Genomic DNA, 20,161 nt, shown 5'->3' with positions numbered 1-20,161 from the left:
TTTTCAGGGCAATCAGACACACACACACACACACACACACACACACACACACGGTGCTGCCATGTTCTCGTCCAGGGGATCCATCTTTTGCTGCTCGCCACTCTACCAGGAACCTCTGGAACTCACCGCTGCGGCACAGGAGAGCCCCATCCGTCTCCACAGCAATGGTGCCTTGGAGAACCCCCTGCCTTTGTGAATGGGGAAGGGACCAGATTTCCTGCTCTCTGCTCTTGACTGACCGGGGTGGGGGTGGGGGTCGCTTCTCTCCTGCGGTCTGCTCCCCTCTTCACTGTCCTAGCTATGTTTCTCAGGAAGACGGTTCCCAGAAGAAGCAGTTTAAGCCAGGCTGCTCGTCTGCAGCGCAGGCATCCCTGGCACTGCTGGCCCGCCTAACCCCACTTTGAAGCCCAGCCTTTAGACAAAGTTGAGGGTGCGAGCGTGCCCTTTACCCCGGCACTGGGATCAGATGGGTGCTTGGGCTGCTTGTTGCCTGCGTGCACACAGAGACGGGTGCCTAGAGCGCCCGTCTCAGAGGAGAGGAGAGCTGGTCTTGTGGTAGCAAGCGTGACTTGTCCCCTTAGCTAAGCAGGGTCTGCCTTGGTTTCATTTTAATTGAATTTTGGCCTTGGTTTGTAAGTTTGCCAGGCCTTGCCAAGGCTGTGCTTTCCGGGCACTCGATTGGAAGGTGCAGCTTGCTCCCAGGATCCTGTGCTCAGCAAACCTCATTGGCGGCAAACCTCAAGTGGGCTCCTCTGGAGTGATCCAAGCCAATTGTCTGAGTGAGTGCTTCCAAGCAAGAGGCATTTGCATGGACCTGCAGCAGTGTAGCAGCGTCTCCCTCAGCCAAGAGGTGAGCTTGGGAGTCTGTGGGCACAAACGCTCCAAGGGAGACGAGAAGAAAAGAGGAACTCAGAAACGATGGGATGGTTTTTAACAAAAGGGGCAACTTTATTCATATACTTAATTAGGATACAAGTCATCACTTAACTTTCTAACTAAAGGAAACAAAACAGGACAGAATGGAGTAGGCAAAAAAACTTTCCATCTCGGCCAATCTGTTGGAAAGCCAAAAATTCCTACTCGGCCCCCAATGGGACGACCAGCAAAGCCCATTCTGTCCCTGGGAGGGAGGGGGAGGGAGGAAGGGAAGGAGGGGAGGGAGGAAGCCCAGGGTCACACAGAAGAAGGGAATGGCAGGGCAAACAAAATTGGGGGGAGTCCCAGCCAGCCCCCAACCCCACCCCACCCCCGCTCCTTGCAGGCACGTTCACTTGGTCTCCTCTTCTGGGGCGGATCGACTCCTCCAGCCGCCCAGCAGCAGCACAAGCCTGCAAGAAGCACAAAGCAGCATCAGTGGGGTTGCCCTGCTCCTCCTCCCTTTCCACTCCGGCAGCCCAGCAAGTGGGGATTGGGCAGGGGGCTGGGGGTTGAGGGGGGGGCAAGCCAGAGAATTCTGCTTGACCTCGGGCTCCCCACTGTGCAGCCACAGCATGGAGCAGGAGGGAGAGGAGGATTCTCTGGCCTGCCACCGGGCAGCACCAGGGGGCGCTACTGGGGCTGCAGGGGGCCCCCAGAGTCTCCCGGGCTCCTCTGCTGCTGCACCGGTTTGAGGAGGAATGAGGAGGGAGCGGAGGGGGGAGTGAGGCGTGGCTGCGGGAGTGGAGGGGGGGAGGAGCACACCCTCGGCAGGGGAGGGGGCGGATGCCTGGATGGTGCTTCCCCTGCCAGGGGAAGCCAGGCCGCTGGGGAAGGGGAGAAAAGCGGAAGGAGGAGGGAGCGCTCCCTGGCCAGCTGGTGGGAATGGAGGGAGGCGGTGACCTTGCCCTCCTGCTGGGGCCACACAGCCTCCCCGGACCCAAGGGAAGCCCAAGAATGGTTCCAAAGGGCCACTTGGGGGCAGGGTGGTGCTGTAGCCTCCTCCCACTGCCTGCCAGCAGAAGCTAGGGGAGGGGCTTCTGCACCCCAGAGGCGGGGCTTCCTTGGGCCAGGGGAGTGGAGCCTGCTTCCCCCTCACTCCTCAGACAGAACTGCACTTCCCTGCTGGATGTCTTCTTGTGGACAGATCTTGTGTCCACGCGGTTGGAGGAGGTCTTCTGGGAGGCCCCTGCGCTGCACGGTCTTTCCTGAACCTCCCTTCAGCTGCTGATCTTCAAGGGGAGAGCACGGGGCTGTTGTTCCTGGAAAGAGAGAAGGACATTGGTTCAGAGATTGGGGGTCTTCTCACACTCTCCCCCATGACACCACCCAGCACCAGGGACTCCTGGCAGAATATCCGTGTCCTCATTTCCCAGAGGGAAGAGAGAGATTTCCTCTTTCCCTTGGGCTACTTGTACAACTGGCCACAATGTCCGAAGATGGCATTCCAACACGAGGGAGGGTTGCCCAGATTCCTGCCCACCCTTCCTGCAGCCCCAGCCCCCTCCCTAACCATCGGGGCCCCTTCAAGTGAAGCCCTGCCTTGGTCTACTCACCAGTCGGTCAGGTGGAGAGATCACCGTACTCTGGCGGGTGTCTCTTCTTCTTACAGCCCGCCCACAAGCGCCGAACGGCAGCCCGCAGCCCGTGCCGGGAGTGGAGGGAAAAGGCCTTCTTCACAATCTTCTCTGTCTTGCAGGCAACTCTCCCGACCTCGGGGTCATGGTCGCCAAGCAAGCTCTCCAGCGCTGGAGGGATGAAGGAGAAGGTTCAGAAATGGCATGAAGAGATCACCCCACCCTTGGCCAAGCCCCACCATTTCCACACCAAGAGGGCGCAAGTCCTGACTCTTTCTCCCCTGCACTCTGGGAAACCCTACTGCTGAGCATCCCTGAGGATGCAAGCGGGACCTTCCATTTGAGGGGACAGGTGGCCCATTCCAGCTCTGTGGTCCCTAAATCTAGGCCTCTCCCCTCACAGAAACTTCCCCTTCCCACCCAGAAACCGGCACTTACCAGCATGGAAGGTCTCTATGTTCCCTTCAGTGAGGATGCTGCCCTTTTTGTGGACCAGGTGACCTAAAAACAAGGGTGGAAGGAAATGGGACCACAGTTCAGGACCCTGCGCATGGACAGCCCACTTCCCATCATTCAGGAGAGGAAGTCCTCCCCTCTCTGCTCCCTCTGGGACTGACAGATTGAGCCATTCCTCCCGGGACTCTTACGTCACCTTGGAAGGAAATTAAGCCAAGAGACCTCGCTAACGCTCACTGGGCCAGTCCTCCTGGGGAGGGAACAGCTCCTGCCCCTCCACACCCTTCTGGCAGTGCCTTCCAAGAGAATGAACCTTTGCCCACCAAGACGACCCACTAAGGGAGACCCAAAAGTCTTGTTTCGCTTACCGATCAGCAGGGCAGCCGTTCTCCTCACTGAAGGCTGCTCGCTGCGGAAGAAGCCCAGGATCTTGGTGGCCTCCATCTCCACGGCGTCCTCTGTGCCGAGCTGCCGAATCTGGGATCAAGAGCAAAGACAAATCCCGAGTGAGCAAAGCATCGCCCAAAGGTCCTTGAGCCATTTGAGCCGAGGGATGGACAGGAAGGGGCTGCCCTTACCAGACGCTTGGCGATCTTGTGGAGCAGCTCCTGCAGGCTGTAAGAGTCCCGCGCCAGCAGCCTGCCCTCCAGGTGCCATAGGAGGGCTTCCGCCAGGAGGCTCAGATTGTCCTTCGCAGCCTGCCAAAAGAAAGAACGGAATGGGAGTGAAAAAGGCTGCCAAGGGATTCCAAGAAACCTCTTAGGGGGCTTCAAGGAGTAGGGCCTGGATGGGCCAAACCACAGCAGGACAGCTTGTGGATTCACCACCCCATGAGGCTAACTCTGGAGCCTGCCACTGGGTGGCTGGACTTGGGGAAGCCTAAACACCTTCATAGGGGTGGCAGGAAGAAGTGGGCCCTCACCTGTGCTACCTCCAGGTCTTCATCCTCCACATGCATCAGCACCGCGATGAGGGTCGTGATGTTCTCCTCTCTACCCTTGTGGTGGTGGTGGCGGTGCTGCAGGAGATCCAGGTGGGTCCTCATGGCTGCCCTTCGGATCTTAGCCTCCTCCTACAAAGAAGAACAGGGCTTGTTATTAGGGAGGAATTCCTCACCTCCATAATTGATGAAGAGCTTGCATGGGTCTCTAGGGGGTTTCTGGTTTCCCTTCTCCAACCCAGTCGGAACCTGCAGGTTGGCCGGCCCTCATAGAGCCGGGGCGGAGGGCTGGCGTGCAAGTACTCACGTGGTGGAAGAGAGGGCGGCACAGGGCAGCCAGGACAGCATTCACCGTGGCCTGGTGTTCTGATGGACAGTGCCTCAGCCGCTCCATGAAGGCCAGGACCCCCAAAGTGGCTTCCAGACTGGAGGTCCTGAGCCCTCCCAGGATCCCGGCACTAAAATCCTGGGCTTTCTTGGCCTAGGGAGGGAAAAGGTGGATCCTTGAAAACACATGCTAGTCCACCCGCTGCTAAACGCACCACAGAGCTGTCCGTGTTTGATGCTGCTTGGCCACCATCCACTGCCTTGGGGAGGAGATGACTCAAGCCATCCCAGAGGCACAAAGAGCGGGGAGAATGCGGCATTGGAGCACGTGGGGAATCAGGCTCCTACTGAGAGATGCATTCCTGTGCCTTCCCTTAAGCATTTCTCCTTCGTCCTGTGGCAAGGGTTCCACAGACTGAATCCACCCAACTGGAGAAATCTCCCCATCACACCTGGGGATGCCTAGGAGCACCAGCCTCAGGAAGGGCTCCCCAAAGAGAGGAGTCTCCATGCCTAGGGATGCTCCATGCCCAGGGATGTCACTCACCGCCTTCAGGGTGCCATAAATTTGGAGAAGTCCCCTTTCGCTCAGGTAGCAGATGTTCTGGCTGGGGTGGACTAGCCACGCTACCAGGAGCGTCCAGGTCTTCTCTAAGGCAGCAAAGTCTTGGTCTTTCAGGAGCAGCTAAAAGAGGGAAAGGAGGAAAACATCCATTAGCCTCTGGGGCCAGACCCTCCTCTCAGGGAAGCCCACCCTGAGGAAGACGCTGCTCACCTCCACAAAGAAGGCCACCTCTGCGAGGGAATGCTCTTCTGGATCTTTGTCCAGGCTGAAGAGGGAAGCCAGGTATGCCTTCAGCCTGGCCACTGTGGAGGACCGTGTCTGGAGGAGAGCCCTGCAAAACACCAAAAGACCCTGCTGAGTCCTGGGCGGAAGGTCCAGAAAGAGCAGACCTGACCCAAACCACACCAGCCCCCAGGCCTCCTGAGATATCTCCTATTCACTCCTACTTACCTCACCAAGAGGGCCACACCCTGGAGGCAGCTCTGCGGAGAGCACAGGGATTCCCAGCAGGTCTTCTCTGGGGTCACCTGTGCCACCCTCTCCAGCAGGGTCCGGACAATCTGCGCAGTCTCCCTGCAGAGAAGAGAAGGTTGCTGTCACCAAAGTGTGTGTCTCCTTGCGGGGTGGTGTAGTGTCAAGGGTGGAGCGACTGTGTTGGACCATGGGAGGGAGACCACAGGGGTGAAGTGACTTTCCCCACAGCTGGTTTTTTAACACTGCAGACGCATTTTTAGGCTCTCTGCAGAGCCAAGAGGGCTGCAAATTCTGGGGTCTCCCCTGTGGAGCTGAGGGAAGGGACCACCGTGCCAGAGTCACCCCAACAGGCCAGAAATGCTCCTCGCCCATCAGAGTGGGACATGGGAGAAATGACCCTAGCCTGTCCTCGCAGAGTGCTGGAAGGAGGACTTGCTGGCCCCGCTTTCCCCACCGCCATGACTTACTGAGGAGGCAGGTCTTGGCTGTCTCGGTTCCCGACTCCCTCGGTGGTGTTCTGCAGGCCGGTGAGGATCTTGTTGACCAGGCCCACCAGGAGTTCGGGGAACCTCTCCTCCACCTCGCTGGCATACTCCACACACCGGACGACGTCCCCGATCTTCTTTGTTGCTCTCCCCTGCGAAGAAGAGGAGGGTCAGGCCTCAGCACACAGTCCGAGGGACGGTTATGGGTCAGGAGAATCCCCAGGGCCAGGCCAGTGCCATGGGTGTCTGCACCCACATCTGGGCCTGGAGGGTGCTGCCTCTGGCTCAGGGTGCATGAGGTCAACTGGAAGGGAAAGACATCCACAAGGGAAAAGGGTAAGTCTCCAACTCCCGTGTGAACAGTGACTGCCATCCAAGCCGCCATCCTGTGTAGTGCAGGAAAGGAGGGGCAGAGGGGTGGAGTCAAGTCACCCTTGGTTTGCACCCCTTACCTCTCCCAGATGGACCGAGGAGAACCAATCTGGGGCCAGCTGTCCTCTTCTTTCCTCTTCGTCGATGTTCCTGAGAGAGGAGAGGAGAGAGAAAAGCTGCTCAAAGGTCTGTCCTGTTGGAGATGGCAGCCAGCTGAAGAAGAACACGGGCACCCAAAGAGATGCTAAGCAAGGATCTCGCCTCCCTTGGGAGGTGGCTGGCAGGGGAACTTCATCAGGCCAGAGATCTCCCAAGTCCAGCCTTTCGTTCCCCACTGAGAAGCCCTGGGAAGTGTTCAAAGGGGGCATCGAGACAGGAGCCCTCCCCTGCTCCTTCTCCCCAACACCCGCTCATGCCAACAGCATGGGGGTCTCGGAGCTCCCTCTGCTAATAGCCAGCAATAGACTTGCTGGTGTCTGTCTTGCACCTGCTGTCAATCGGCTTCCTTGGGTGAACTCCCCCTCCAGAGTCCTCAGGGAGCAAGTTGGAGGAAACATCCCTCTGTGGGGCTCAGACATGGGGGAGCTGCCCCTGTCCCCTGCAGCCTTCTGCTTACTGTGCTAAAAGCCCCCCATAGGAACATAGGGAACATAGGGAACTGCCATCTACTGAGTCAGACCATTGGTCTATCTAGCTCAGTATTGTCTTCACAGACTGGCAGCGGCTTCTCCAAGGTTACAGGCAGCAATCTCTCTCATCCCTATCTTGGAGATGCTGCCAGGGAGGGAACTTGAAACCTTCTGCTCTTCCCAGAGCGGCTTCATCCCCTAAGGGGAATCTCTTCCAATGCTCACACATCAAGTCTCCCATTCATATGTAACCAAGGCAGACCCTGCTTAGCTATGGGGACAAGCCATGCTTGCTACCACAAGACCAGCTCTCCTCCCCCAGCTCCCTACTGGCTCCTAAGGCCCTTCAGCTGAGAGGAGGGTACCTACCTGGCCAAACTGGGGGTCGGTGGAGAGTCCCACACCTCGTCCTCGATGCTGCTGATCTCATGCATCGTGTCGTCCTCGTCCGTAGAGGAGCACTGGGGAGGAGAGAGAAGAGAAACGGGAGCGTTCCAGGGCTTGCGTTGACCTTGCGAGGCTTCTGAGAGGAACCAAGCCCAAGGGACAGTTGGGAAGACATCCGGCTCTAAAATAAGACGTGCCTCTTGGTAGAAAAGGCATTTGGCATCTCTGCCCAGAAGAAAAGCCTTTCACCACATTTTTGCCCCCTTTCCAATGCCTCAGCTGCATTTCCTCCCATCCCACCAATCACAATCCCTCCCATCCTGCAGCATCTAGAACTAGAACCATTCCATGTTCTGTCTCCTGCTGGGGAACAGGGCACGCACACACACACACACACACACACACACACACAACCTAGAGCCCGTTCACATGAAAAAATGGATGATGAAATGGGTCATTTCTGACCTCTGCAGAGGACGAGTCTTCCACTGTGTAGGTGTTCATCATCATCTTCTTGATGAGCCACTTCTTTGGCTTCTGGACTCTGAGAGGAGAAAGGAGAGACATGGCATAAGAACATCAATGCATGCCAAGAGCCCTTGTGCATCAACCTATTTAGTTGGTTGTGAACCACTTGAGACCTGGTTACATGTGGCATCAAAGTGTGTTTATTCAGAGAGAGAGAGAGAGAGAGAGAGAAAGAGAGAGAGAAAGAGAGAGAGAGAGAGAAATCTGGAGATTCAGAGGTTCCTTGGCTGTCATGGGTAATAGTCTTCAACTGGCTTCTCCTCCATGAACATGTCTAATCAACCAAGGCTCCTGGGGAAGGTGATCCGCCTCTCTGATCCCTGGAGCGGCCCTTCAGCTGAGAAAGGTACCTGGGGGAACTGGTGGCATAGTCCCCTTCCGACCCCTCTTCCTCCACGCTGGCGGGTGGAGTCTCGGCCCCCGGGAAGGAAGAACTCTGTGAAGGAGAGAAGGGGGAGAAATGGCTGCTCTGGCCCTCGCATTGGCTTCCTAGGCTTCAGCAGGGAAATGGCCAGCCTGGCACCTTCCAGCGGTCATCACCGGGTGAGCTGAACGCAGGAAGTGGGCCGGAAGGGGATCGTCCAGTTCTGGACACAATTCCTCCCGCTTTCCTGATTTTCAATTTTCTTAAAAACCACTTTGGAGCCCAGGCGTGCTGGCTGGAGGCGGGCGGGAGAGATGGCGAAAGAGCTCCTCTCTCGTGCCCGCCTTCCTCGCAGTGAGGTCGGTCGGGCTGATTTCAGGCCTTTGCGCACTCATGCAAATGGCAGAGGGGAAAGGCATCAACCGCCGCCCCCCCCCCCAAGACATGTTGCGCTCCCTCACTCAGCTGGGGCCCCGATGGCTCTGGTGACTGGAAAAGACCACTTCCAGTCCACTTCATGCTTTCAGTCGGCTCCTTAGTGAGGACACTAAAGGCACGTGCAAAAGCATGCCAAAATGGGGTCTCCTTTCCTCTTTCTTTCCCAGTTCTTTCCCCTTTCCATTTAGTTCATTTCTCATTGGTTTGGTTGAGTTTGCTTATTGTTTTGTATTTTTATTCATTCTTCATTTATTTGTCACTGTTTTTCAATGGTTGCCATTAAAGCAACAGGATGCTCCACCTTTAACTGTGAGATCTGGACCGGACGTCAAGGCCATGGCCGCCATCTCCTTGGGGCCATCTTCTTTAATCCTATCACCCCCACCGTGCCACCATTGGGATGCAGTGTTGTTAAGGGCATGGCTGTCCCTTTACCATAGCTTTAAGCAAACGACTGTCAGAAGATGGCCGCCCACCCGGCAGCATCAAAAACTGGGGCCATTCCACATGCTCTCTACTCCTGGCCAACACGGGGGACCCACACGCCCAACCCACAGTCCTTCCAAGGATGTTGAGGCTTCCTGACCTCTCCAAGGGATGGCTCTTGGTCAGCAGCGGTGTTTTGCAGCCTCCTCAACACGGTGCTTGGCCTCTGGACGCTAAGAAAAGAAAGAAAGAAGACACATGAGATCAGAACACGAGTGCTTAGAAAGAGCTCTGCTTGATAAGATGGATGAGGCATGCAGCCCAACACCCTGTTTCCAGGAGTGGACAGCCAGATGCCTGCAGGAAGCCCACGGGCTGGGCATGGAGACACCTGTCTCCATGGAAACAATCCTCCATGCTGCTCGGAGCTTCTCTCCACCCTTGGCTTCTTGCTAAACTAACCACCTCCCCCCCAAAAAACTTGCATGGGCTCCTAAGGAAGGTCCTCTACTTCCATGAGCGATGGAGCTGCCCCTCCAGGTGAGAAAAGAGTACCTCGGGGAACTGACAAAGCTCTCCACGTCCAGCTCCTGATCCCTAGTGTTGTCTTCTGGGATCGTGGCCTCTTGGATGTCAGGACTCTGCAAATGAGACAAAGGTTTCCAATGTGTGTACTCACTCTGATCTTCCTAGGGCCTAGGATTCGTAGGGAGTTTTCCCCCTGACATTTTCTTTGAGTTCATTTTTATTTCTTTAAATTATTTTGATTTTTTTCTAAAGACAAAAAAACCTTATTAAAAAGCAACCATGTGTTCTAATTCTAACTGGTTGGGAGTGCCAGGGCACAGCCACCACATGCTTGTGGCCATTTGGTTTCATCCTATGTCCAACAATGAACCTCCATTGTAAGATGATCTACTGTGGTCAGCAAAATGGCCACCATCCTTCAAAAGGGCCATCAGAATCAGTTGGCTGCACTCTGGAGCTCTAGTCCAAAGACAGCATGACAGGTAGGTCTGTGAAATCTCTTTCTTTCCCTCCCAAAAACCAGCCATTAACAGAAACATCACTGCATGGGAGCTCCAGAATGGAATGCTAACTGCTTGTTGTCATTTCTTCTGCATTCCTTTCATGGGGAATGGAAACAAAGAGGAACGGGACCCACTGGCATCAATAGTTTGGCCCAGAGAGTCTTCTTGATCCCACCCCTTCATGTCCTCTTCTCTTCTCTCCTCTCCCCAGGAAACAGGGTTAGCACAGCCTTTCCAAGGGGAGAGACAAGATGGGCCCCTGAGTCCGGAGTGAGGGCCATCTGTCCTGCTGTGGGCTGTTTTTACCTGAGGGGACCATGATTGTCTCTACAGAAATGCCTCTTCAGTCAAGAGACCTGGAAGATCTCTGCCAGGAAGACCCTCTCCTCTCCTGACCCATCTCAGGGTCTTGGGAGCCGTTTGACACCTCAAATCCAAAGCACACAAACCCAGAAAGGTGGCCATTGGAAGGAGAGGCAGAGGGTTGCAGAATCCTTCCCTAGCCACGACGTTCCCACTGTACTCCTCTGGCCAACATGCAGCAGCTGGATTTCCTCCCCTTTCTGGATCTGACCCCCCTCTGTCTCCTGACGGTGGAGATGCAATCTCCCCTCACTCCTCCACCAGCCCATCCACAAAAGCGACTGGAATCGTTTCCTTACCTCACAAGACCATTCGGTGTCCACGGTCTGCAGAAACCATCCATCCTCCTCAACCGTGAAGACACTGCAGGAAGAAATACAATGGCATGAGTACCTCGGAGGAGCCTTGCTGGATCAGACCAAAGATGCATCTAGCCCAGCACTCTGCTTCCAATAGGGGACAGCCATCCGGCAGGCCTCCAGGAAGCTATCCTCTGTGCCCTTAAAGCTAACGGACATCACCACCACCATTCTTGGAAGAGTGAATGCTTCTACACAATGTATGAAGACGTTGTTTTTGTCTGCCCTGCACCTCTTGCCAGTCAGCGGCACTGGATCCATCCCAGATCCAGGCTGCCAGGGGGACAGAAAACCTTCCCTACACAAAAGTTCAAGAAGAAACTCTACCTCCTCGGGGAACTGATGGCATGTGCTTCTTCCAGGATCTCGTTCCCAGTGTTGACCGTCTGAATCCTGGAGCCGTCCGAGAATGACTTCTGTGGATGAGAATGGAGAGAGGAATGGGTGCTCTGGTGCCCACTTGACCTTTCCAGGGCATCTGGGGTCCAAACGTCAACCCTCCTTCAAGAGGTCCTTCTTAACAGAGGAGCTTAAAGCAGGAGGTGGCTCCTTAGCACCTCAAAACCGTGTCTACCAACGTGTAACTGGGCTCAGAGAGGAACCAAACCCAAGAATCTACTGAACCTCAGAAACCAGCTTTCTGCCCATTCCTGGGCAGTCGGGTGAGATCATGGCTATTACACAACATTTGGAGTGGCAGGATCCCGAAGAAGAGTCAGGCCTCCTGCTACATGGGACACTGTGGTTTCTTTCATGGTGCCTTTAATTAAGGAAAGCCTAGCTAAGTTCTTCTCTTTGCTGGGCAGAGCTATTGGCCACTTGATGCTGCAGACCCGTGTTTTGAGGCCCTTTTCAATGACACCAGAAAGGGGGCCATGTGGAGCCAAGAAGTGGCAGGGGGGAAAGAGTGCACCATCTACCCCAAAGAAGACTTTCCCACTCTAGTTCCCCTCCAGACTGCTCCCTTCCTGGATGTGTTTTCTGCTTGGTAGTCCAGAACAAAATCAAAGTCTAGAACCCTGGGGGAGGGAGAGATTTGGGGCAGGAGAGCGGAATGAAGAAGCGAGGTTGGAAGATAGGTAGACACACCCCTCTTCCCTCTCAGCACTTCCCATCCCTAAAGTTCCCATGATGCTTCCTCCATAGCGAGGGTCTCCCACCTTTGCCTGAGTCACTTGTAGTTGAGCCCGGATTGTCACTCATCCCACCCACCCAAGTCACTGCTACTACCACTGCAAAGATCGATGCATATGGCTTTTCCGGACAAGTTCTCAAAGCATCCCTTCAACCTGCTAAGACTGGATCTCTACCACACGCCCTTCTTCTAGCTTGAAATGGGGTCTCTCCCACCCCCTCCCAGCCCTGCCATGTACAGACTGGGTTTTCATCCCTTACCAGTGACCATTTGCTCGTTTTGGCCACGGAGCGCTCTTCATATATCTCCTGTGGCTGGAAGTCACTGAGAGGGGAAAAGGACAAAAGACACAAGTGAGTGAGAGAGTGTGTCGAAGGAACCCGGAGTAGCCAGTTTCCAGCAGTGGGCTGGGGTGAAGGCAAGAACCCTCCAAGCTCCCTGCAACATAAGGGTTACTTACTTTCTTTATTTTATTTTATTTTATTTTATTTTATTTTATTTTATTTATATACCCTCCCAGCTCTCCACAACATAAAGGGCTTTCTTTCTTTCTTTCTTTCTTTCTTTCTTTCTTTCTTTCTTTCTTTCTTTCTTTCTTTCTTTCTTTCTTTCTTTCTTTCTTTCCTTCTTTCCTGATTCATTCATTCATTCATTCATTCATTGGATTTATATATATGTATATACTGCCTACTTTTAAAACCTCTAAAACAGCTCAGCTCCCTTGGTTGGGGTTTGGAGAGCGGCTACTGGTCAGAGTAGAGCAATGGTCTGACTCAGCATCACCTGTTCCGAGGGGCTGCCACAACCCACTCCTCTGGCCCCCAGAGGGGCTTCCATCACTCCCCATCTCAACTGCTCCCTTTGCCCTGCAACCACTCAAGGAGGCACCAGCGGATCCAGCCCTGAAGGAGCAGCCAGCCACACCCTGGCTCCAGCCTCACGCTCTGGGTGGCTGCAGGGCTCACCTGGAATCCAGGCATTGAGAAATGGTGGGCCAGGCCCACCAGCCCATGGAGCCCCACAGCCCCTCAGTCCTCAGAGAGCAGACTAGGGGACCGATCCCCCCACCCCACCCATCCTCATTTGAAACCCTAGAGAGCAAATTGTGCACGAGAACCCTCCCCTGCCTCCTGTGCCTGAATCCCTGGATCCTCCCCCAAAACCCAGGTAGCTCAGACTGATTGGCTCTTCTCCTTTGGAACTCCCTTTGCCTGCCTTTGCTGTCATTCTCTGATGTCTTTCCCACATTCCAATAGTCAGAACATAGACTGGGTGCCCCTTGAAAACAGGGACCCCTTGGGGGTTGGGCTTATGAATGTTGGGGGTCATGACTTCTATGGCAGAGTATTCAGCAGCTATTTCACTCCCATTACAGCAGAAGTCAACAGGGTCTCAGGGGCAACAGCTTGTCCATGATAAGCAGGGAGATTCACACAAGGTTAAACTAATCTGCTTTATTCAGAAGTAGATGCTGAGAGGAAAAGACCTCTATCTGACTTCTGGCTACGTCTTGGTCAGAGAGAGACCTGTCGTGGTCATCAGGGTTACTGGTGGCAAAGGCCGATGGCATCTGGAGCTGGATCTCCAACAATGAAACCCTGGCAGGGGCCATGTTTCTTGAGAGGGTCCCAAATCCAAGGTGCCATTAATCAAGAATGGGCCCAGATAACCCAGGAGGAACAGGAGGACATACCTGAGAGGAGCCACAGGAGTAGCCCCATCAAGGCTGCCCACGCCGCGGAGTAAGGGGCATCCTTCTCCCATGTCCTGCCAAGGAGAGAGGAGAGCAGGAGTGAGCATGGGCTGGGCCACTTCACACCCACCGGGGTCATTCCTAAGCAGCCAGTGGAGACTCCCATCCTAGATGTCTCATCAAACCGCTTTGAGAACTTTGGTGGTCTCTCCCCCCACCCCCACATTGGACCTCTTTGGGGCAGGGTGGTGAACCCTCCCTCTAAACCCCTTGCCGGAGGCCATGTTCAGCGCTCCCACATGGCCCCAAATGGACCAGATTTGGCGTGAGCCGCAGGGGAGACCGCAACGCCCTCCTGCCACCAGTCGAGTCCAGGGGCTCCCAGGGCAGCAGCGGAACCTCCAGCCGCATCAGGATCCATCTGAACCCCAGCGCCATGGCGACCAGGTCAACATACCAAGCCCTGGGATGCAGCTCAGCAACGGCCACTTTTTGAATCTAAACAAGTCCGTCGGCTACTACAGAGATGTATATTCCACTCTCCAACCCAAGTACTCAAAGTGGTTTACACAGAGAAATAAATCAAGAAGACCTGAATAAGATGGTCCCCTGTCTCCAAAGGGCTCTCCGTCCAAAAAGAAACATCAAGCAGATGCCAGCAACACCACCGGAGAGATGCTGTGCTGGGGATGGAGAGGACAAGTTGCTCTCCCCCTGCTAAATATGAGAGCATCAACACTTTGAAAGGTGTATCTTGGCTCAGTTAGCTGAACTCCCAGGGCCCAGTGGTGGGCATGGGGCACCAGGAGGCAGGGTTGCCAACTCTCTCACTAATACTGCTCCTGTGACTTCAGCAGAAGGCTGGCATGCAGATATCAAGCTGGTGATGCATTTCCCATCTCTTTGGGCTAAGCTGGTCAAGCTTTTGCTCAGAGCAGAGGAGCCAGGCCACATCAAGAGGGGGCAGTTCCCATCCTCCACAGAACCTGCGACTCCCCCTGGGCAGAAATAGCCCTTTCAGTCCTCCCTCCATCCCCCTCCTCAACATTTCATTTCTTTTACCCAAGAAGGACCAATGTTGTTTTCTTCAAGTCCCTCATATGGCCATCCTGCCCCTCTGAAGGGGGAAGCTGCAGGGAGCTCGGAGAGGCCAGGAACCCCTTCCCTTCCTCTGTGCAGGTGGCTCCACTCTGCACTTCCTTGCTGGATGAGGCACTAGAGGAGGGAGGGGGCTGATGGGGCTCTGACCCATCGATGGGGGGCTGCTGCTCCATGAAGACGCCGTGAAGATGGGCTGGGCCAGTCCCTTCCTGCCCTACAAGGTCAGCTCAAAGGGGCCAGGACAGTCTCACTTCCTAAATGTCTCCACCTGGACCCAAATCCAACCCCTGGGGGTCTCACCCGCTCCCACCAAACATTGAACCTATTTGGGGCTGGGTGGTGGACACTCACTCTGGACTCCTTGCCTGAGGCCATGTTCTGCGCTCCCTCACGACGAAAAGTGGACGGAAATTTGCCGTGAGCAGCAGGAGAGGCCAGAAAGTCTTCCTGCCAACGGTCGAGTCCAGAGAGACTGAAGGCAGCAGCGGAACCTCCAGCCCCATCAGGATCCGTTGCAACCGGTAAACACTCCCGGCTGCCCCCCCCCCCGCAACCGCCATGTTTGAATGTACACAAAGATGGCGGAACTCCCAGGCCCAGTGGTGGGCACGAGGCACCAGCAGGCAGGGTTGCCAACTCTCTACCTGCTCCTGCTCTTATGCTTTTAGAGGAAACCTGGCATATCGAAATTAAACTGGTGAAGATTTCCCCATCTCTTCATTTCCATTGCAGCAAAAGCTTCATCTGCTTAATCTTGGACTGTCAAGCTCTTTTTCAAGGCACAGGAGCCAGGCTAGCAAAAAGGTTGGCAACCCTGCAGGCCAACCCTGCAGGATCCAGACTGAAGTCCATCCCTGAGCACACATGGAAGGGGACAACAGGACCGTGCCTTTCCTCCAAGGGGCAGGAGGAATATTCTGAACATTTGGCCCCTCAGGTCTCCAAAGGGAGACTTCTCCACACCGGTGTTACAGGGCAATGAGAGGGGCCAGGACAGTGTCGCTTCCTAAATGTCTCCACCTTGACCCAAATCCAACCCCTGGGGGTCTCCCCCCCACCCCCCATCAAGAGGGGGCAATTCCCATCCTCCACAGAACCTGCGACGCCCACTTGGCAGAACATATAATCTCATGCAAAGCTACAGGCAAGAAACCTTCCAAAACAAGGAGGGCATCATCACCATCTGACCAGAGAGAGAGAGAGAGAGAGAGAGAGACCCTGCAGGGGTGTTGCTGGATGCTTAAATGCTCCTGAGCCTGGGCCCTTTTGACCATCCAATCCAGTCATGCTCAGTTCCCAAAAATGACCAGTGTTGTTTTCTTCCAGTCCCTCATATTGCCATCCTGCCCCTTTGAAGGGGGAACTGCAGGGAGTTCGGAGAGGCCAGGAGCCCCTTCCCTTCCTCTGTGCAGGTGGCTCCACTTTGCACTTCCTTTCTTGATGAGGTCCTGGAGGAGGGAGGGGGCTGACAGGCCTCTGACCCATCCATGGGGGGCTGGTGCTCCATGAAGACCCAGTGAAGATGGGATGGGCTTGCACTTCCTGCCCACCTGGGTGAGCCCAAAGGGGCCAAGATAGTCTCAATTCCTAAATGTCTCTACCTGGACCCAAATCCAACCCTGGGGGTCTCCCCCCCACCCCATTAACCTATATGGGGCATGTCGGTGGACACTCACTCTGGACTCCTTGCCCGAGGCCATGTTCTGTGCTCTCTCGCGGCCAAAATGGCAGCCTTTTTGCTGATCACAATGGAGGTTCATTGTTGGACATAGCATGAAACTCAATGTGCCCTGGCACTCCCAACCACAGTTAGAATTAGAACACCACTGTTTCTTTTTTAGGCTTGAAATGGCTTCACCTGCTCAAACTGGTCACGCTTTTGCTCAGAGCAGAGGAGCCAGGCCACATCAAGAGAGGGCAATTCCCATCCTCCACATATCCGGCAACTCCCATTTGGCAGAACTGGACATTTCTATCCTCTCTCCTTCTCCCCAACCCCATTCCATTAAATTTATATCTTACATTTAATTGAAAAATAGTGAATTCATATAATCCCATGCAAAGCTATAGAGGAAGAAGCCTTCCAAAACAAGGAGGTCGTCACCATCTGTCCAAAGTGGGAGAAGGAGAGAGAGCCTCGCAGCGGGGGTCTTGCAGGATGTTTAAAATCCTCCTGAGCCTGGGCCCTTTTGACCATCCATCCCAGTCATGCTCATCCCCCAAGAATGACCAGTATTGTTTTCTTAAAGTTCCTAATATGGCCATCCTGCCCCTCTGAAGGGGGAACTGCAGGGAGTTCGGAGAGGCCAGGAGCTCCTTCCCCTGTTCTGTGCAGGAGGCTCCACTCTGTGCTTCCTCACTGGAAGAGGTCCTGGAGGAGGGAGGGGGCTGGTGGAGCTCTGAGCCATCCAAGACCAGAGGCGTATCTAGGGGAAATAGCGCCTGGGGCAAGCACTGAAATTGCGCCCCCTGTCCAAACATCTGACACCCATCTTTCAGATAACTTTACCATAATAACAGCTGAAAAATACAAGTCAAGCTTGTTAATCTTTTAATATCTCAAAAACTATTTAGCAGTGGATATAGCCAGTCCAAAAATTGCTGGGAAACTACACATTTCAGTATGCTGCAGCTCATGAAATACCCAAATACTATGTGGAGGTATACTTGGAAAACTAAAGAGAAGTGCCTGTCTCATTCTCTACTATGCATTGTAGCATCACTATTAAATCAGTTTTTAAAATAAATGGAGAATTTGATTTTCCCCAGATACTCTGAAAATAATTTAAGGATATGCAGAGTAAACTGTGTCACTGCTTGGAATATATTCTAGTCTTTCAGAAAGACAGTTAAAATGAGAGAAAGAGAGCAAGAAACTCCCAGTGGGCCTTAATACTAAGGATTTCACACTGATTCAAAGACAAACTCACCATTAATAGCCATATTATTAAGACATTACATTTAACTCACTTATCACAAGAAGCAAAGTAAGAGCAAATGAATACAATCCTAGCTCATAAGCTTCAGCTCAGCATTCACAAGCCCCGATTCTCCATACATAGTGCCAAACTAAATATGTGTACAGTGACTTATATTATTATTATTATTATTTAAAAAATTACCTGTCGCCCCTTCGGGGGGCTTGGTAAAGGCCATTTGGGGTAAGCAAATGTTCCCCTCTATCCTCTAGCCTCTAGGGCCCCACAGGGACCATTTGAGCATGTGCAGTGGCCATTTATTAAAATAAATTTTGTTTTTAAAAAATGGCCACTGAAAACAAAATGGCCACAGCGCATGCTCAAATGGCCTCTGTGAGGCTTGGCATGACCTAGGGCCACAGAGAAGTCATTTGAGCATGTGCAGTGGCCATTTTGTTTTTGGTGGCCATTATTTATTGATTTTTAATTTTTAAAAATGGTGCCCCCCCTTCATGTGGCTTCCGGGGCACATGCCCAGCCTGACCCATGCTTGATACACCCCTGATGAAGACCCCGTGAAGAAGGGCTGGGCCAGTCCCTTCCTGCCCAACAGGATCAGCCCAAAGGGGCCAGGACAGTCTCACTTCCTAAATGTTTCTACCTGGACCCAAATCCAACCCCTGGGGGTCTCCCCCCCATCTCATTGACATATTTGGGGCATGTCCATGGACACTCACTCTGGACTCCTTGCCTGAGGCCATGTTCTGCACTCTCTCACGTCCAAAATGGGACGGAAATTTGCCGTGAGCAGCAGGAGAGGCCAGAAAGTCCTCCTGCCAACGGTCGAGTCCGGAGAGTTTGAAGGCAGCAACGGAACCTCCAGCCCCATCAGGATCCATCAGAACCTCAGTGCCATGGCGACCGGTAAACACTCCCGGCCGGGGATCCCCACTCCAGCAACTGCCATATTTGAATCTAAACAAGGATGGCGGAACTCCCAGCCTCAGTGGTGGGCACAAGGCATCAAGAGGCAGGGTTGCCCACTCGTTAACTGGTCCGGCTCCTGTGACTTCAGCAGATGCCTGACATGCAGATCTTAAGCTAGTGAAGCAGTTTCCCATCTCCTTAGCCTAGAAATGGCTTCACCAGCTCAAACAGGTCACGCTTTTGCTCAGAGCAGAGGAGCCATGCCACATCAAGAGAGGCAATTCCCATCCTACACAGAACCTGCGACTCCCCCTTGGCAGAACTGGCCCTTTCTATCCTTCCTCCATCCCCCCTCCTCAACATTTCATTTCTTTTACCGAAGAATGACCAGTGTTGTTTTCTTCAAGTCCCTCATATGGCCATCCTGCCCCTCTGAAGGGGGAAGCTGCAGGTATCTCGGAGAGACCAGAAACCCCTTCCCTTCCTCTGTGCAGGTGGCTCCACTCTGCACTTCCTCGCTGGATAAGGTCCTGAAGGACGGAGGGGACTGATGGGGCTCTGACCCATCGATGGGGGGCTGCTGTTCCATGAAGACCCCGTGAAGATGGGCTGGACCAGTCCCTTCCTGCCCTACAAGGTCAGCCCAGAGGGGCCAGGACAGTCTAGCTTCCTAAATGTCTCCACCTTGACCCAAATCCAACCCCTGGGGGTCCCCCCCCACCCCCTTCATCAAGAGGGGGCAATTCCCATCCTCCACAGAACCTGCAACTCCCACTTGGCAGAATTCGCCATTTCTATCCTCCTTCCTCCCCCCCCCCCGCATTCCATTAAATTGATATCTTCCTTTTAATTTAAAAATAATGGCTAACAAACAATAGAACTCATATAATCCCATGCAAAGCTACAGAGGAAAAAGCCTTCCAAAAAATGGAGGTCATCACCATCTATCCAAAGAGAAAGAGAGAGGGGGAGCTTCGCTGCAGGGGTGTTGCTGGATGCTTAAATGCTCCTGAGCCTGGGATCTTTTCACCATCCATTCCAGTCATGCTCAACTACCAAGAATGACCAGTGTTGTTTTCTTCGACCCTCATATGGCCACCCTGCCCCTCTGAAGGGGAAAACTGTGGGGATCTCGGAGAGGCCGGGAGCCCCTTCCCCGTTCTGTGCAGGTGGCTCCACTCTGTGCTTTCTCGCTGGATGAGGTCCTGGAGGAGGGAAGGGGCTGATGGAGCTCTGAGCCATCCATGGGGGGCTGGTGCTCCATGAAGACCTTGTGAAGGTGCGCTGGGCCAGTTCATTCATGCCCACCTTGGTCAGCTCAAAGGGTCCAGGACAGTCTCACTTCCTAAATGTCTCCACCTGGACCCAAATCCAACCCCTCTGGGTCCCCCCCCCACCCTACACTGAACCTATTTGGGGCAGGGCGGTGGACACTCACTCTGGACTCCTTGCCTGAGGCCATGTTCTGCGCTCCCTCACGGCCAAAATGGGACGGAAATATGCCGTGAGCAGCAGGAGAGGCCAGAAAATCCTCCTGCCAACAGTCGAGTCCAGAGAGTTTGAAGGCAGCAGCGGAACCTCCAGCCCCATCAGGATCCGTCGGAACCACAGCGCCATGGCGACCGGTAAACACTCCCGGACGGGGACCCCCCCTCCAGCAACTGCCATATTTGGATCTAAACAAGGATGGCGGAACTCCCAGGCCCAGTGGTGGGCACGAGGCACCAGCAGGCAGGGTTGCCAACTCTCGA

At 54.2% G+C, this 20,161-nt stretch overlaps 1 protein-coding gene across 2 annotated transcripts; it reads right to left on the bottom strand.

Annotated features, from left to right (window-relative positions):
• Nucleotides 1-926: 926 nt before the first annotated feature.
• Nucleotides 927-19,951, bottom strand: LOC128333133 (uncharacterized). Of its 2 annotated transcripts, none has more exons than XM_053268247.1 (22): nucleotides 19,849-19,951; nucleotides 13,465-13,538; nucleotides 12,032-12,095; nucleotides 10,964-11,052; nucleotides 10,577-10,640; nucleotides 9,439-9,524; nucleotides 9,044-9,116; nucleotides 8,006-8,091; nucleotides 7,593-7,671; nucleotides 7,110-7,201; nucleotides 6,192-6,261; nucleotides 5,722-5,891; nucleotides 5,231-5,353; nucleotides 4,991-5,111; nucleotides 4,763-4,900; nucleotides 4,196-4,369; nucleotides 3,871-4,020; nucleotides 3,527-3,646; nucleotides 3,317-3,425; nucleotides 2,931-2,993; nucleotides 2,472-2,663; nucleotides 927-2,177 (listed from the first exon to the last, which is right to left on the bottom strand). In XM_053268247.1, the coding sequence occupies exons 1-21, from the start codon at nucleotides 19,870-19,872 to the stop codon at nucleotides 2,479-2,481; spliced, it is 2,154 nt and encodes a 717-aa protein (XP_053124222.1). In that variant the 5' UTR covers nucleotides 19,873-19,951; the 3' UTR covers nucleotides 927-2,177; nucleotides 2,472-2,478. The 2 variants fall into 2 exon arrangements, with proteins under 2 accessions (XP_053124222.1, XP_053124224.1); XM_053268249.1 differs by lacking the exon at nucleotides 19,849-19,951 and adding an exon at nucleotides 14,917-15,000.
• Nucleotides 19,952-20,161: the final 210 nt, after the last annotated feature.

Source organism: Hemicordylus capensis, chromosome 7 (genome assembly GCF_027244095.1).
Source record: "Hemicordylus capensis ecotype Gifberg chromosome 7, rHemCap1.1.pri, whole genome shotgun sequence".
NCBI classification, from domain to species: domain Eukaryota; kingdom Metazoa; phylum Chordata; class Lepidosauria; order Squamata; family Cordylidae; genus Hemicordylus; species Hemicordylus capensis.
Note: the sequence above shows the minus strand (reverse complement) of the source record. Positions and strands in the feature narration are given on the sequence as shown.

Bases quoted from the DNA above. Each gene is read 5' to 3' on its own strand.
- LOC128333133 (XM_053268247.1), bottom strand. From the start codon at position 19,872: ATGGCCTCAGGCAAGGAGTCCAGA. The intron at 11,053-12,031 runs GTAAGGGATGAA...TCTCATCCACAG, and splicing joins AAACGAGCAAATGGTCACTG to AAGTCATTCTCGGACGGCTC. The intron at 10,641-10,963 runs GTAGAGTTTCTT...TTCTTCCTGCAG, and splicing joins GCCATCAGTTCCCCGAGGAG to TGTCTTCACGGTTGAGGAGG.